Source organism: Neoarius graeffei, chromosome 16 (assembly GCF_027579695.1).
Source record: "Neoarius graeffei isolate fNeoGra1 chromosome 16, fNeoGra1.pri, whole genome shotgun sequence".
Classification (NCBI taxonomy): domain Eukaryota; kingdom Metazoa; phylum Chordata; class Actinopteri; order Siluriformes; family Ariidae; genus Neoarius; species Neoarius graeffei.
Window position 1 is genome coordinate 44,461,136 of NC_083584.1, and position 15,549 is coordinate 44,476,684.

At 42.5% G+C, this 15,549-nt stretch overlaps 1 protein-coding gene across 3 annotated transcripts in view; it reads left to right on the plus strand.

Annotated features, from left to right (window-relative positions):
* The window catches only part of tnrc18 (trinucleotide repeat containing 18), a 103,283-nt gene that overhangs the window by 47,662 nt on the left and 40,072 nt on the right, over positions 1-15,549 (plus strand). For all 3 annotated transcript variants that reach the window (XM_060943039.1, XM_060943037.1, XM_060943038.1), the window contains 3 exons: positions 6,237-6,341; positions 6,843-8,450; positions 11,584-11,683. In XM_060943039.1, the coding sequence (XP_060799022.1) occupies positions 6,237-6,341; positions 6,843-8,450; positions 11,584-11,683 (1,813 nt within the window). The remainder of the gene's footprint in view (positions 1-6,236; positions 6,342-6,842; positions 8,451-11,583; positions 11,684-15,549) is intronic.

Consider the following 15,549-nt stretch of genomic DNA (forward strand, 5'->3'; position numbering starts at 1 on the left):
CATATAAACAATGTGACCATGTTTTCGTCTCTAACACTCAATCACGTTAATTTGATTCCTGACCAGCCAATGACAGAACTTGGCAAGAGTACACGAGTGAAAAGCTGCTGAAATGGAGACAGCATGAGTGACTTTCAGGCCTTCCGTAACATCAAGCTGTGTTCATTGCCACGTATAAGCAGTGTGGATACTGCAGCGGAAATTTTTTTTTTCCTTCCCCTTTCTTTCGCTCTGTTGAATAACGTTGTACGTGGATTGTATTCTGTGTTTTTGCAAACGAAACTGTTTCATAAGGGGAAGGACAAGATCCGTATCTAAGGAGAATTGCAGCCGGTATAGTGGATCAGCCGTCATACCGCCCCTCTAATGGAGAGTGACTAAGATTAATGGGATCTTCTTGTACAAAGATAATTAGTTGTGGTGTTCCATATAAATTGGTGAAAAAAGTCTGTGTGTGGGGGGGGTATGTTAAATATAGTTAATAAATGAATTTTAGAACATGAGGAGTATGATGAACTGGTAGTCAGGAAAACGGAGTCATTTGAAATCATGAAAATGTAAGGAATAAAAAGGTGGGGGTTTTTTTTTGTGTATGTTTGGGGTTTTTTTTCCCCTTCTCTCTTTCCCCCCCAAACCCTGCTACTTTTAAGTAGAGTGCAAGTCCAGCTTTGGTTCAAGTGGTGGCTCCTCTGAACACCAAACCTATGTAAGAGATGCCATGTGAGCCTGAGATGTGGGTGGATTATTAACGACAGTGCAGCCGTAGGCCTTTTGTTTCAAGTCTCGGCAAAGAAAAAGTGTCGATTGTTTTTCAAGCTTTGGCACTGATCATATTATGCCTGTTCTGCTTTGCCTGCACAGAAATATGATGAATAGCTGACATTGATGTGTACTCGGTCTCGGCGGCCTGTGAAAATATTTGAACACGCATGTTTATTCTGAAGGGCGCACCTGGCTCTTATTAATGGAGGGAAGTGGCAGCTGCGGAATTCTGCTATTTTTACATAGAACATGTGAAATGATCGTGCCCCCCTTATGTACCTCTGCCTCAGCACACTATAGCGCAGATGACACGTTCAGATTGATCTCTGAAGCTCACTCGAAGTAAACTTGAAATATTGGAGTTCATAACAGCGCCTTTTTGTGTAAATAAAGTGCACAGTGCTCAATTTTAAGAGGCGAGACTTTATTATGAGCGTTTCATAATAGCAAAGCCTCACCCACGGCAGCCGGAAGCTTGTGGCTCGTCGTCATACCCATGCAGCTTTTGATGACGGCGGTGTGCAAGCGCTCCTCTGGAATTTGCTCCCTCTGCTTGTGATTCCAAAGGGTGGAACCTTCTATTTTGGACTCGTCAAACAGTTAAAGGTGATGATATTAAAGCAATTGTTTGCTGACTGATTTTATCTGTGCTGTGTGTTTTGGAGAATGGGTTACTATTCGGACGTGCAGATAGTGATCCTCACCTTTGGACTGTGTGTGGTGTGGTGTGGGAGCCGCAGCTCTCTGCGATGACCTTTTTAGTTTCTGAGCAAGCTGTTGCCGAAATCGTATTTATTCAGGCAAGGGTTTTAAAAACCTTTTTCAAAAGGAAAGAATTTAAAATCCATCCTTTTGAATGTCACTGATGCCTTTTTTTTTTTTTGGTCTTGCTAATTTCTACCCACTCCTGATTACATGAGAGCTACCAGCTGGGAGGGTGGGGCAAATACACGCTTCCTGTGAAACGTTTTAATGCCATGTGATGCACTGAGGAAAGTGCCGTCAGTCGTCTTCTACATAGGCATACATCTCACCTAGAGAGGAAATCCTGAACATCCAGAGAGTTCAGGACCTGAACTTGCAATATCCCGACGTTTGGGCGAAAACATTTGTTGCACCAGACTGACCACTTTTGTGTTTTTTTTTTTGTGCTAGATGTCCTACTTAACTGTCGGTCTTTAGAAAAACATCTCGGGAACTGGGCTTCGTTTCAAGATCATACCAGACTAATATTGTGATCTGTTGTCTAGATTATTCCTCCTCTAGATTTTCCTCATTCTCCTCACGTTTTAGTGTTGAGAAGTGGGATAACTGGCCACTCGGAACACATTCCCCTGCATCAAGGCTATAAGGCCTGCGTTATGGTGCAGGCAGACTGAACCTCAGGAAAGGACTACGGCAGCCAAAACTAATTATCCTGCAGATATTGTCAGGACTGAGATTTGCTTACTCTCACACGAGAGAACTGGAGCTTAGATGTGCCCTAAATTGGAAGAGCCTTGCTTGCTTGCTTGCTTGCTTGCTCGCTCTTCTCCCTCCCTTAGGCGGGTATAAAGAGGAACACGGAAATAAACAGGATGCTTTAGACTCTGGCCCTGTTGCTAAGGCTATCTTTAATCTTCCCTTGGAATGGTGTCGGAATACCATCAACAGCATAACACCATCATGTCACCTGAAACGGGCTATAAAAAGAGAGAGAGCCTTTGAACCTCCGAGTCGAAGGTTACAGCTAGGGTGTCCTTTTTTTTAAAATAGCCATGCCTCGGTGTATCTTAATCAGCTCCTGGGTTAATATATTGTCTGAAATAAAACCTTTCAGGAGTAACTTCAGTCCTTTATCTCTGGTCATTCTGTTTATCTTTTGTATGAAATGCAGTAATGATGTTGGAACGGTCACAGTGCTCTTCCTGGAACCAACTGTTATTTATCAGGCTGCCTAAAAGCCTCTGATTTGTCAGGGCATAGTTAGAAATAGGAATGTGTTTACCTCAGGGTATTCACCAAATCACATGAATCCTCAGCGGACTTATTTGATGACTATTTCGGTTTTATTTCTTCTTCCACAGTATGTTCGTTACACAAGCTACAAGTGACATGTCCTGTTCTTCTAGCATTAATGATGTAGCCATGAAATCAAAGCCCGACTCCTGACCACGCTGTTACTGCTGCGCTTTATTCCGTCCTCTCATAGTTGCTCAGAATGGTTTGGCCGCCTTCTTATTTCTCATGCCCAAAACGCTGCACATCTACCCAGAACACTGCATCCACTTTCCTGTAAGTGTAAACATAAGGACTTTCCTGGCATTCCATTCAATAGACTAAATGTAGACTTCCAAAAGGTGTGAAACGAGCAGCTCTCAGTGAATTTGGGGAGTCACTGATGAATATAACAGCATTTCAGCATTGACCTGGCTCGATACTCAGTTAGAGCTGTGCGGATGCTTTTATTAGTTAATGGTGTGAGGCCGCCTGAAGCCTTTGCTCCATGAAAAACGTCTCCTACAGAACAGCCTTAAGCTTCCTTCCTTCCTTCTGCTATTTGCCACCTAATAAATTCTCTTTCAGCCTTCTGGAAACACTCCTCAGCATTGGTTGACCTTTGACCTTGCCCAGAGAAAACCTTCTATTGAGTGTCTCGTATGTCCTGTCTTTCTATACAGGACCCCTATCCCATGATGGCACTCGATTTTAGATTTTAATATCTAGACGCCAAAACTAATCCAGTGCATTTAACAGAACTCCATGGAGTTGTCACTACGGTGACTCCAAAAAGGATTTTTCTTTTAATTAAGACATTTATAGACCCCTTCGCATGTTTGTAAACAAACCGACCGTTGCCAGGATGCGCGCGCAGCCTGGACTCAGAAACAATGGCGCTGCCCATAGACCGGCATTATGAGCTGTCAGATTATGCCAAACAATTGTCGTTACAAGATCGAGAATGCTACATAAATAAGTTAACTCTAACAAGTGGACATCGCCTACCGGATCCGTATCTAATTAAAGAGTGGACGGACGATGTTAGTAAGTTCCCTGGTATACAATGGCCAGATATATACTCGTACCTTATTGACCAGACTTCAGTGTACACCCACGAAAAACTTCGTGCCTACAAGTCTTTAGACGCATGTGATTGTTATGTGCGGGCATGTACAACTCGATTAACAATGGGACATTCATATTCATTTTGTTTTAATCAAATTATGCCAGTGATGTGATGGCAATGTGGCTTTAGCTACAACAGCAAATACCAACACTAAACAGCAATTTGCAGGAGGGAATGGCATGAAAGGAATGATAGTGTAAAGAGTGCAGCTAAGAGAAATCAGAGCTGCGTAAAAAGCGAGAGGCAGAGAGCAGAAATGAAACTGAACGGGGCGGGAGCTACTGTAGGTTAGAGCAGTCAACGTAAGTTGGCATTTAGAGTGAGGGCACACAATTTTACCTTCCCATCCTTGCTTTAAAATTGTGATTTTCGGCATGCACAAATAATGACGGCACAAAATCTGGGCTGCTTGAGTCAAGCGAGACCTCTCCTACAAACACAACTGCATGCAAAGCTAAGTTAACATGCTAACAATATTCATTACATTGTGTAACTATGACCCAGCTAATCAGACAAACGTTACCAAAGTATTTTGCTACATCAATAAACGAAGACTAGAAAGAATAAAAAAGAAAGATTTAATAAATAGCCTGATCTTACCTGTGATGAAGTGGGCGCTGCAAACCCGCGCATTTTTGATGGTGCTTTCATCCCAGTCTACGCGTTTGATGGCTTGTAGTCATAGACGTCGGCGATTTTTATTTTTTTTTATTTATTTTTTTTTTGGAATGGGTGAGATCCTGCTGGAATTCTGAACATTTTAACCCCATCACTGCTACGATTCTGACACCCGACAACACAACAACTAGGCATTTCTGAGTCTTTTTTGGGTCCAGGCTGCGCGCGCAATTTCCGCTTACGTATGCATGACATTTACTGCGACGGGGTCTATAGGGCAGGGCTGGGTATCTGCACGGATGTCCCGATTCGATTCCAATTCAAAAGCTAACAATTTGATTCGATATCAGTTTAATACAAATGAGAGAGGAAATACTATATAGTAGAAGTTAACGGAGTGCGACCTCTAAAGGGGCGGGACTAGCCTTTACTAGTCCGAGCTTGTCTGTTTAATTTTCTGGCTATGTTTAATCATAGTGGAAACGAACCTAGAAAACTGTTCACCTACAAAATGCATATTGGCCTAAAAGATTGATCCATAAATCTTAGATTGGTATCGAATCAGACAAATGTTAAAAACAAATTTTTTAAAAAAACAATGGTTAATTGAAAAAGGACTATATTTTTGCACACCCTTATTATAGACTTCAGCGTATGTGCATGCGTGTGCGTTTCACCCCACGACATGGCTCAGAATGATTCTACACCTTTGAAAGCGTTTGTTCAGAGGTACAGGAATATTTCATTTGTGAGTGAGTGCATGACTCCAAAGGCAGTCATCATGGGTTTGGTGTGCGCCCAAGGCCAGGGTGTTTAAAACCTCCTCTGCGTTGCCAAGTTTCTTTATAAACAGTGCAGCAGGTCAGGGTGGTTCTCCTCTTCCTCTGCCTCAAGCCATTCTTCCCATCAGTGTACACCCACGTCACCCGTGCTGCAACTCCATTCAGACTGTGGCCTTGCGTTTCAGAGCCCAGATCCTTCAACCTGCCATCCATTTAGACTTCAGCTGTTACAGCCAAGAAAGAATCCAACATCGTCTTGGTTATACCACATTCGACACAGGATTGAGTTGAGCATGATGCTTCTCCATCTAAGGAATGTCAATATATACATGGTTTTTAAAAATCTTTTTAGATGGCTTTTTTGGTCCTTGGTGTCAGTAGCATTGTTGTCTCATCTCAGGTTCTATTGAGGAGGAGAACGCTGTCTCCCTCTAGTTGTTTTACTAAGCCTCCTTGTAGGAGGGCTGGGTTTTGTTTTTTTGTTTTTTTTTAAATAATCACTTGTGTGAAATAGTCCTGAGTCTTTGTTTAATCCTGACATTCTGTATATTTGCATGCCTGTGCAGATGTACCAGTCAAAATGTGTCCTTCCTGGGTATCAGCTGTCAGAAATGAGAAATATTTTCCTCCTGGTTTTGTTGTCCGTAATTCAGTTTCATGATTATTAAGCCAAGGCGAGTTGCCGTCCTGAATTTGAAGGTGCTTCATGATAAGAGATTAAATCTTCAGTCAGTTGTCTGTTTTTATAAAAGGGAAAGAAAACACTGTGGGAATAGTAAATTAGCCTGGCAGTATTTTATCCGTCTATCCAATCTATCTATCTCTCTATCTAAATGAGTTATGAAAAAACTAATGGTGTTCGTGAAATGTCACAGGAAACTGAAAAGTGATTCCTCGGCCCTCTTTACAAAGTAGCTATAAATGTATCTCTGGATAATGTCTCTTTCACTCTTACTCTTTCCTTGTAGGTTTCCCCCACCTTACTAGTGGTCTGTACCCTGGCCCGTACCTTCCCCTGGGTCATCTTGAGCATCCTCAACTAGGCCAGCATTCGCTTTTTGACTCACAAAAAGGTTTGTCTAACTCAGAAGTGGAAATCGGTCTGTCTAACCTATTTAATCGGAGCTGAAATGACTACTGTGCCTTGGTAATGCTCTCAGAGTAAGTGTTTTAGTTCGTAGTGAAATTTAAATAGAACAAATTGCAGAGTAAGAAGGAGCAGTTTGTTATGAATCAGCAGTGATTCTTATTTGCAAAATAACATTTTAAAGTAATCTGAAATAAATATCACCATAACATATTTCTTAATTTTGTTCATGTTCAGATTTAATTCCACCACTGTAGTCAATTTTCCAATGACGCATGGCTAAAACCAATAGTTATATGAAACATGATTTCTGCAATCATTTTAGGAATGTAATTATACCCATATCCTTCATGAAATGCTATGTTGTAGCTCATATTTTCATGTTCTTAGTCATTTTAAAACCACTGGCAGTTTTAACCTTTTGCTGTCTGAGTTCATGGACCATCTCGATGACTGACTTTTTTTTTTTTTCTCCATTTTTATCCAGAGGGATTTTACCTTCCAGGCTCAATACACTCCCAGTCTGCCATGGCCCGGAGCCTTGTGGCCCATTTGCCCAACCCCCTCTCCAGAGAGAAGGCACAAGAGCTCCACAAGAGCTCCAAAGACTCAGGCCGGGAACTGGGAAAAGACAAGCCCTGCAAGAGCGAGCCAGGCCACTCAGTCCAGCGCAGGGAGCGGTCTCGGGAGGAGCCACGGCCCCACAGTGTGGTTGACCTCACCCAGGATGCTAAGGTTGAGGATGAGCGGCGAGTCTTTCAGCAGCATTCACCTGCTGCTGACGTTAAACCCAAATACCCGCTCCAGCCCCCACTCAGCAACTGCAGGACCAGCAGTGGCCCACCATCCAGGTACCCAGGTTCGGAACCAGAAAGAAGGGAGCGAGTCGATGAAAATTACCAAGCCACAGTCCCCTCCTCTGCTGACAAGCCAAAACGACTTGACTCCGTGGCTACATCTCTAGGCACTTTGCACATTACTTATGCCAGCCCTTCCTCCCACCAGAGCAGTCCAGCACCCCTCCCATCCAGGCTGGTGTCTTCTGGTGCGTACCCTCCCCCTCACCACATGCCCCCAAGCTTGTACCCACTCTGCTCTGCCACCAAAGAGCCAGCCAAGGAACACCGAGTGACCGCTCCTACTTATGTGCCTTCTGTTGAGGTCTATGATGAGCGGAAAGGGCCCATACAGATCGCTTCACAAGCGCGAGACAATAAAACGGATAAGGGCAGGGACAGGGACATGAACAGAGCATCCCTGCAGGTGGGGAATGAGAGGACACCTGCACCCTCTGTTAGGAGCGAGTCTCCTTGTCCCACTGAGCTCAAGAGAGACATTGTACGGGAAGAGGGATCTGTGATCAGGGCCAACAATTTGGCTGTAAAAAGGCCACCTGTTTTCGATTTGGGCACAATCAAATCCAGTCACAGCCCAAATACCAAGGACTTACCGAGCACCAAGCACACAATCAAAATGGGGCTGGAGACAGAAAGTCGTATCCAAGAGCGTGAAATCATTCAAAGGTCTGGACCCACGTTTTCTGGTCTGGAACCCACCACGCTTCACTCTGCTGAGACCAAATGGAAACCTTTCGAGATGGGCAATTATGCCGCTAGCCACATGGCTGCTTTGGCAGCTCAACATGCTCATGGTCCCAGAGGAGAAGAGGAGGGCAAGCGCATGTACCTGGACCGCAGAGGCAGCCCGGGGAGCCTCCAGGGTGAGGAGCGCAGCGAGGTATCTGCTATGCAGAGCCTTATCAAGTACAGTGGGAATTTCTCTGGCGAGGTCATGTCTAAGCATGGCACGGATAGCCGCACCCCATTCGGAGGACTGGGCAACCTGAAGCTGGAGGCTCCTCAGCATGCGAGCGCTAAAGCTCAGCACCTGTCTGGAAAACAGCTGAAGAGGGAGCCAGAGAGACCCGAAAGCGCCAAATCGTTCAACCGGGATGGAAGCTCCTCTCAGGGGGAGGCTGAGGTTCGGCACCCCCCAGTGGGCATTGCAGTAGCAGTGGCTCGACAGAGGGATAACAGTAGCAAGCTCAGCTCTGTGCCAGACCGAGACAGACCAATTCTGGCAGGAGGCATCAAAGGTAAACCACTACCTTGAATTTATTATTAATAGTGTTGTACTACTGCAAAATGCACATCTGAAATTGACTTGCAAAAAATTAAGAGCAGCATTTGGTGATGTCTGTTTTCATGCAATGTCCTGTTTGTTTGGCCATGCCTGCAAGGTCATTTTGCTCTCCGCATGGAAGCAAAACATGTACGAGGGGTGGAGCTGATGGGCTTTCATTCCTCAAGCCACTCAGCAGAGCGTCCATGCCAAAGATATTGCGCAGACACTGGCCACGAGCTGCGCTATCGCTTTGGCACAGAGTGCTTCCTGCTAACACATGGAGTGTGTTAAACCTTTCACTAAGACACCACCTGCCTGCTTGTATCAGAAATGTCATTTACAGGGCTGAACTAAAAGCTGTAAACAGGCACTGAATTCTAATAAGACTAAGGTTTGTTGCTAAGCAATAGAATCGGCCTAAAGAGAGAGCGAGTGAGGCAGCCAGTGTGACTGAGAGAGTATGACATGGGGGGGGGGGAGACGCATTAATTTATGTCTTGTGTGTGCAAAGGGAGTGTAGTAATAACATTAGCCATCTTTCGCGGAGGAGATGTTTGAATTTACACAAGGGGTAAAAGAGCATTACTCGATTAATTTGCAGTGAATTCGATGCAAACAGATAGTATGTCCGACAGGCTTTCAGTAGCCTTGGAAACAGGCTGAAACCTCTTGCATCTTAGGCTGAGGAATGTAGTCGCCTTCCAGCGAGTGTCAGTCATCACAGAGATCCCATACACTCACACTGAATCATTTTCAGGGACGTCATGGATGCATTCATGCTCAAGTAAACAAGGATCTCCATGTCAATCTGCTAACGTTTAAAAAAAAAAAAAAAGCCTCTTGTGGTTTAGTATAGACAGGAAAGTGTTGTACGTCTTGTCCATGACAACTGCTAATAATGAAACGTAATTTGAATTTGGCATGGAATGCCCAGTCATCCCTCTGAATACATCAAGTGCAACCTCAGTGTTTCCCACACATAGGCGATACTTTGGCTCTGTGCCCAGGTATATTGACCAGAGCCCAAGTAGAGTTCTTCTCATTAAAGAAACTCCGCATTTTATTTATTAATTCCTTCCGAGAAATCAGCACATCTTGTTTCTAATTTGCCAGTGAACTGAACACTGCTTAGGTCTGTCAGAGATGAGGCAGAAAAAGCAGAGAGGGGAGAGGCAGAGGGTCGGGAACATAAACTAATGAGAGGAAAGAACTGGATTGAGCTGGTAAACCATTCTCCATTCCGGTTAATACTTGATTTATTTAATTATTCCTTCCTTCGCGAGCCAGTAACATCCAGTTGTAAAGAAGCAAGTTGACATTGGAAGTAATCTTGTGTAAATTAATGTTAGAGGAGGCACTAATATTCACACACATTTTTTACACATGACCATGATCATCCATTACCAACAAAAAAGTAAAGCTGGCTGAATATAGTATGGTTAATTATAAGACAGTAACATGGTTTGACCTACTGAGTTTCCAGCCATTTCCCTCTGCTAGTTTGCACTACTTGGCACATAACACATCTTGTTCACCATTTATACTTGTAATAAATCACTCAAATGTAGTGACCGCAGAATGCAACCAATAATTCAAACCACTGCATGTTTCTATCGGTGACGTGGGCACACACTGAACTCTCTCTTTGGCTTCGTTGGTCCGTGTATAATCGAGCCTTGTGCTCAAGAAGCTTGAGAGAATCTCAAGTACCTCCTCTGTTGGGAGCTTAAAACATGATCAAAAGTTAGCTTTGCCTCCATCAGTGTGTTTTACTCTTCCATGATTTCATTCAGTGATCTGGGTATATTTAGACTCTCACCTGCACTATAAGGGCGGCACAGTGGTGTAGTGGTTAGCGCTGTCGCCTCACAGCAAGAAGGTCCGGGTTCGAGCCCCGTGGCCGGCGAGGGCCTTTCTGTGCGGAGTTTGCATGTTGTCCGTGTGGGTTTCCTCCGGGTGCTCCGGTTTCCCCCACAGTCCAAAGACATGCAGGTTAGGTTAACTGGTGACTCTAAATTGACCGTAGGTGTGAATGTGAGTGTGAATGGTTGTCTGTGTCTATGTGTCAGCCCTGTGATGACCTGGCGACTTGTCCAGGGTGTACCCCGCCTTTCGCCCGTAGTCAGCTGGGATAGGCTCCAGCTTGCCTGCGACCCTGTAGAACAGGATAAAGCGGCTAGAGATAATGAGATGAGATGAGACCTGCACTATATCAGGGATGGAGACTGATATGTGATTTTTGCAGATTAAGAATCCTTTTTAACAATGCAGTGAGGTGGAATAGTTGTTTCACAGAGATCACTGATTTTAAGGAATCTGGATCAGTCCTTTGACCAGGAGTTGTATGCAGCATTGCAGGTTTAAGGAAGTTAAAATACGATGTACGTACGCTCACCAGCCACTTTTATTAGGAACACCCATCCACCTGCTGTTTTATGCAGCACAATCATGCAGATACAGATCAAGAGCTTCAGTTAATGTTCAAACATCAGAACGGGAAAAATTGTGATCTCAAAGTGTGACTTTCACTGTGGCGTGGGTGTTGGTGTCAGATGCACTGGTTTGAGTATTTCAGAAACTGCAGATCTCCTGGGGCTTTCACACACAACAGTCTCTAGAGTTTTCACAGAATGGTGCAGAAAACAAAAAACACTGAGTGAGCGACAGTTCTGTGGGTGGAAACCAACGCCTTGTTGATTAGAGCGGTCAGAGGAAAATGGCCAGATTGGTTGAAGTTGCCAGGAAGGATATAGCAACTCTTTAGAACCGTGGTCAGCAGAAAAGCATCTCAGCATGCAACAGCAGAAAACCACACTGGGTTCCACTTCTGCCAGCCAAGAACAGGGATCTTGTATGTATGTACTGTATGAATGAACGAATGATCTGTAGGAGACATCGTACCTCAAGGCAGTTTCTCGGCACACCCCTTATTCCAAGACTCAGGAAATGTAGCAAATAAGGTAATTTTGTAATTTATTTTTAAGGTGCCTAGATGGGTGAAGCGATGCTCAGATATGTCTCTGTTAAAAGCCAGAATGAGCTCATTAGTGCTGCTGGTTCAGCATTTGCTCGCTCTGTGCTCACTTGTTGGCTCTGCTTCACAGGCCCAGGCCAAGAGGAAGAGGAACAAGGACAAGAGCGAACACATCACAATGGCCGGCTCCTGCCTGGACGCTTGGAACACGAGCAAGAGAAGGCGTTGAGGTAACGTATGAAATCTTAAAGCTCTGTGAACATTTGTTTTAATATGAGGGAAGGTGTACTTGGAATTTAGCGTGGTTTGTTCGACTGTAGAAGAAGAGGGGGTGTAACCTCATCTATGGATTTTGAATCTAATCCTTAAAGGAGCTTCTTCAAACACTTTGTTTCATGGTTTACAGACAATAAATATAATAATTTGATGACATTTATGGTATTGCGCCAAGATATGAAAAATTGATGATCACATTGGCTTTCATTTGTTTTTGTTGAAGGAAATGTGCAGAGCAGAGGTGAATATAGTAGTAAAGGGATTAGGTTGATGTTTAAAACCAACAGCTTTTTATTTATTTATTTTTTCCTTCAGATGTTCTGCTTTTGAGTGCAAAGCAGTGGTCTTCTGTGGCATTTTTGTTATTTGCATTTTTTTTCCCCCTTCTGTTTACACTGTCTGGTTTTGCCCTTTTGAATTTGTGACCCAAACATTTCCATCTGGGCTTTTTGTCACTGAGTGAGCAATGCATTGAAGGGCATGGTTTATGTTTTCCTGTCAAGAAGAGAGGGGGAACTTGAGAGCAGAAGTCTGTACATAAATATAATACAGTTTTGTTAATGGCGATGTGGATGTGATTTACTGATCAAATGGTATTTTGCTATTTTTAGAAGAGAACTCATTCAAGTCAAACGACTGATGGGCAAATATGCTCTTGGTCCCTTTTACACACTGTGTTGTCGTGCGTTTTTTAGCGGTCTGATGCTGAAATTTAGCCACATTTATAAACCATATATAAAACATAACGGTCTAAATGTAACGGATCGGGCAGATCGACTCTCCAGGTTCACGGATTTGATGTAAACACAATCTAGGTGGTTGTTCACATGATGCTCGTATTACTAATTAAAAATAATGTGTAGTAACTTGTATTGTACTATAAGGCAATTTAATTAGTTGGTTCTCGGATTTTTTCAGGAAAAATATGAAGCGAGCGGGCGAAATAAAAAAAAATGCTCTGATGGTAAAATTAGCGGTGGAAATAGACCAAACAATACAGGCAAACCAGTAAACAGATAGGCTAAATAAACGATTGAATTACAGTCAATTGAACATCTACAATGCACAGAAAAAAAGATTTGACCAGGAGTAGGCTACTTCACAAGTCTTTAACGAAAGTGAAAGGGGCGATTTGACTGGTTTTCGACGTCACGTGATCTCACGTCACGTGACCTTTTCTGTTGGCGGGAGTTTGATTTCTTTTTTTTTTTTCTTCATTTTGCATTTTCTTCAAGCGGCGATTCCGAGAACCAACTAATCGAATTGGTGTGGCCTAAAGACATCCTACAAAACTGATTCCCCAAAATGCAGCATGGACAAAACAAGATACGGTCACAGTTCATACATGCATATAAATAGCAGCTATAAAAGCAAGCATAAAGTTGAATTTGTAGATTAGATGGATGGATCCAGATTGGGGTCATTAGGTTCTACATTTTGCAGGCTTTGCTAATAGTCGAGATGGAATTGCCAACAAATATATTTTCTTTCTCAAAAGGACTGGCAGTCTTTATTGAATGCTGAAAGATTGGACTGGAGTTAGTTAATTAAAACAGTTTCGTGACTGAAATGCATGATTTTTATTGCACAGGTCTGTGAACACGTCTGCTCGGACCTGCACTTATGGCTTTTTAAAATCATTATTGGTTTTCCATTCAGGATAATGGTCTTTAACGTGGACATGGATTTATGGGTATATTTATCATCTTGGGAGGAAAATATATATATATATATATATATATATATACCCTGTGTCTGAAATCACTCACTATATAATGGACTATATAGTGAGTGTCATTTTGTAGTGCTGTCCAAATGTATAGTGAGAATTATTACACCCTATATAGTGCACTCAGTGTCCCACAATACATCATGAAAAGTAGTGTAACACTGATGGTCACTAACCAAGCAATATATACCATCATGCATTGCGATCACACTGAAATTGTGTTGGGGTGAATGGATGGAGGAAGAAACTCATTATAAATGGACATTCAAGTACAATTAAAAATAGTAAGAGAATAGAAAATAAGCTAAGACAGAAAAAATACAAGAATAAAAGTTACAGTGCAGAACGAGGAATTAATCAAAAACTGCAAATTAGATTTTAATAAAAGGCAGCAGCAAAGAAGAAAGTATTCAGCCTTGATTTAAAAGAACTGAAAGATGCAGCAGATACAAAGTACTTTGTATTTATTAATGTGGGAAATGCGCTCAGTATAATGTGTTTATCATAAAAATACAAGCATATATTTATTATTTTGAAAATTCACCAGCTGACTGATCTGGCACAATTTAATTGTGTGACAGTAATGTTGGGTTTTTTTTTTCTTCCCCTTTAGTTTGTTTATTGGTTTTCCAAGTACAAATACAAACACACAGGGTACTGATATGTGGTATTTGTCTAAGGCACAACAGGAAAAAATAATTCAAAAAGTTGAAATACCTCAGGAAAATTATACCACACATTGTTCTATGAAAACAACGACACACAGAACCCCTACCCACCCACCCATACATATAGTGTGCATGACACATGCTATGTCTGCGGACATTTACCATATAAAAGAAAAGGAAAAAAAAAGTGAAAGGGGGAAAAAACACAATTAAAATAATAATAATAATAATAAAAAACACACAAACCCTGCATTCTACAGAGAAATGTAACTACAGTGGTTTGTCTGTTGTCTATTTAATTAAACAGTGTGTACCCAACTCTAGACTGTCCCAGAGGGAAGGTTCGAATTGTCTATGTAATTAGAAAGACATCCCCATGTTTTATAGAACCTGCGGGTAGAGCCCTTGATGGTGTGTCTTATTTTTTCGATCTTCATAAAAGAAAGGATATCTTTAATCAGGGAACTGAATGAGGGGGCATTTGAAGACTTCCACCTCAGCAAAATTAAACGTCTTGCCACAAGTGCGATAAATGCAACAAAGTCAGCCCTATATGAAGAGAGGGGTACTGTAGGAGGGAGAACACCAAACAAAGCAGTAAAAGGAGAGGAAGAAATTGTCAGTTCCAAAACATCTGATAGGATATCAAAGACCTTGGACCAGTATTCATATAGATTTGGACAAAACCAGAGTGTATGTGCCAAGGATGCAGGTGATGAGTGACACCGCTCACATGTGGGGTCAACATCTGGGAAAAACTGGCTTAATTTGGCCTTAGTCCAATGAATACGGTGGACAATCTTGCACTGAATCAAACCATGTTTAGCGCATATTGATGAGGAATGTACGCGGTGTAAGATTGAGTCCCATAGTTTGAGATCTCATCCCCTAGGTCCTCCTCCCATTGAGTTTTAATTGAATTGAGACTTGCTGGTCATAAGGTATACATACTATTATAAAATATAAGATATAATTCCTCTAATATTTGGGAGGGGCATAAAGAGGGAGTCAGTAGGGCTGGCAGGTGGTGCGTTAGGAAAATGGGGATATAAGGATCTAACAAGGCTACGTATCTGTAGGTATCTAAAGAACTGCGGTTTGGTCAAAGAATATTTCTCAGACACTTGTTGGAATGATGCAAATAAGCCATCTATATATGTCATTAATTGTCCTGATACCCAACTTGGACCATACCAACCATGCTACGTCAATCAGGGAGGGTGGAAAAACGGTTTGTCGTAAGAGGAGAAAGGGTGGAAAGAGTTTTTCGGTTGAAATATTTTCTAAACTGGTTCCATATTCTCAATGATGTTTTAACACATACATTTTTGGTATATGGGGACAGAGGGAATCCAAGGGGGGAGTACATTTAAGGCCTTCAAAGATGTGGGTTTACAGGACAAGGCTTCCATGTGCAACCATG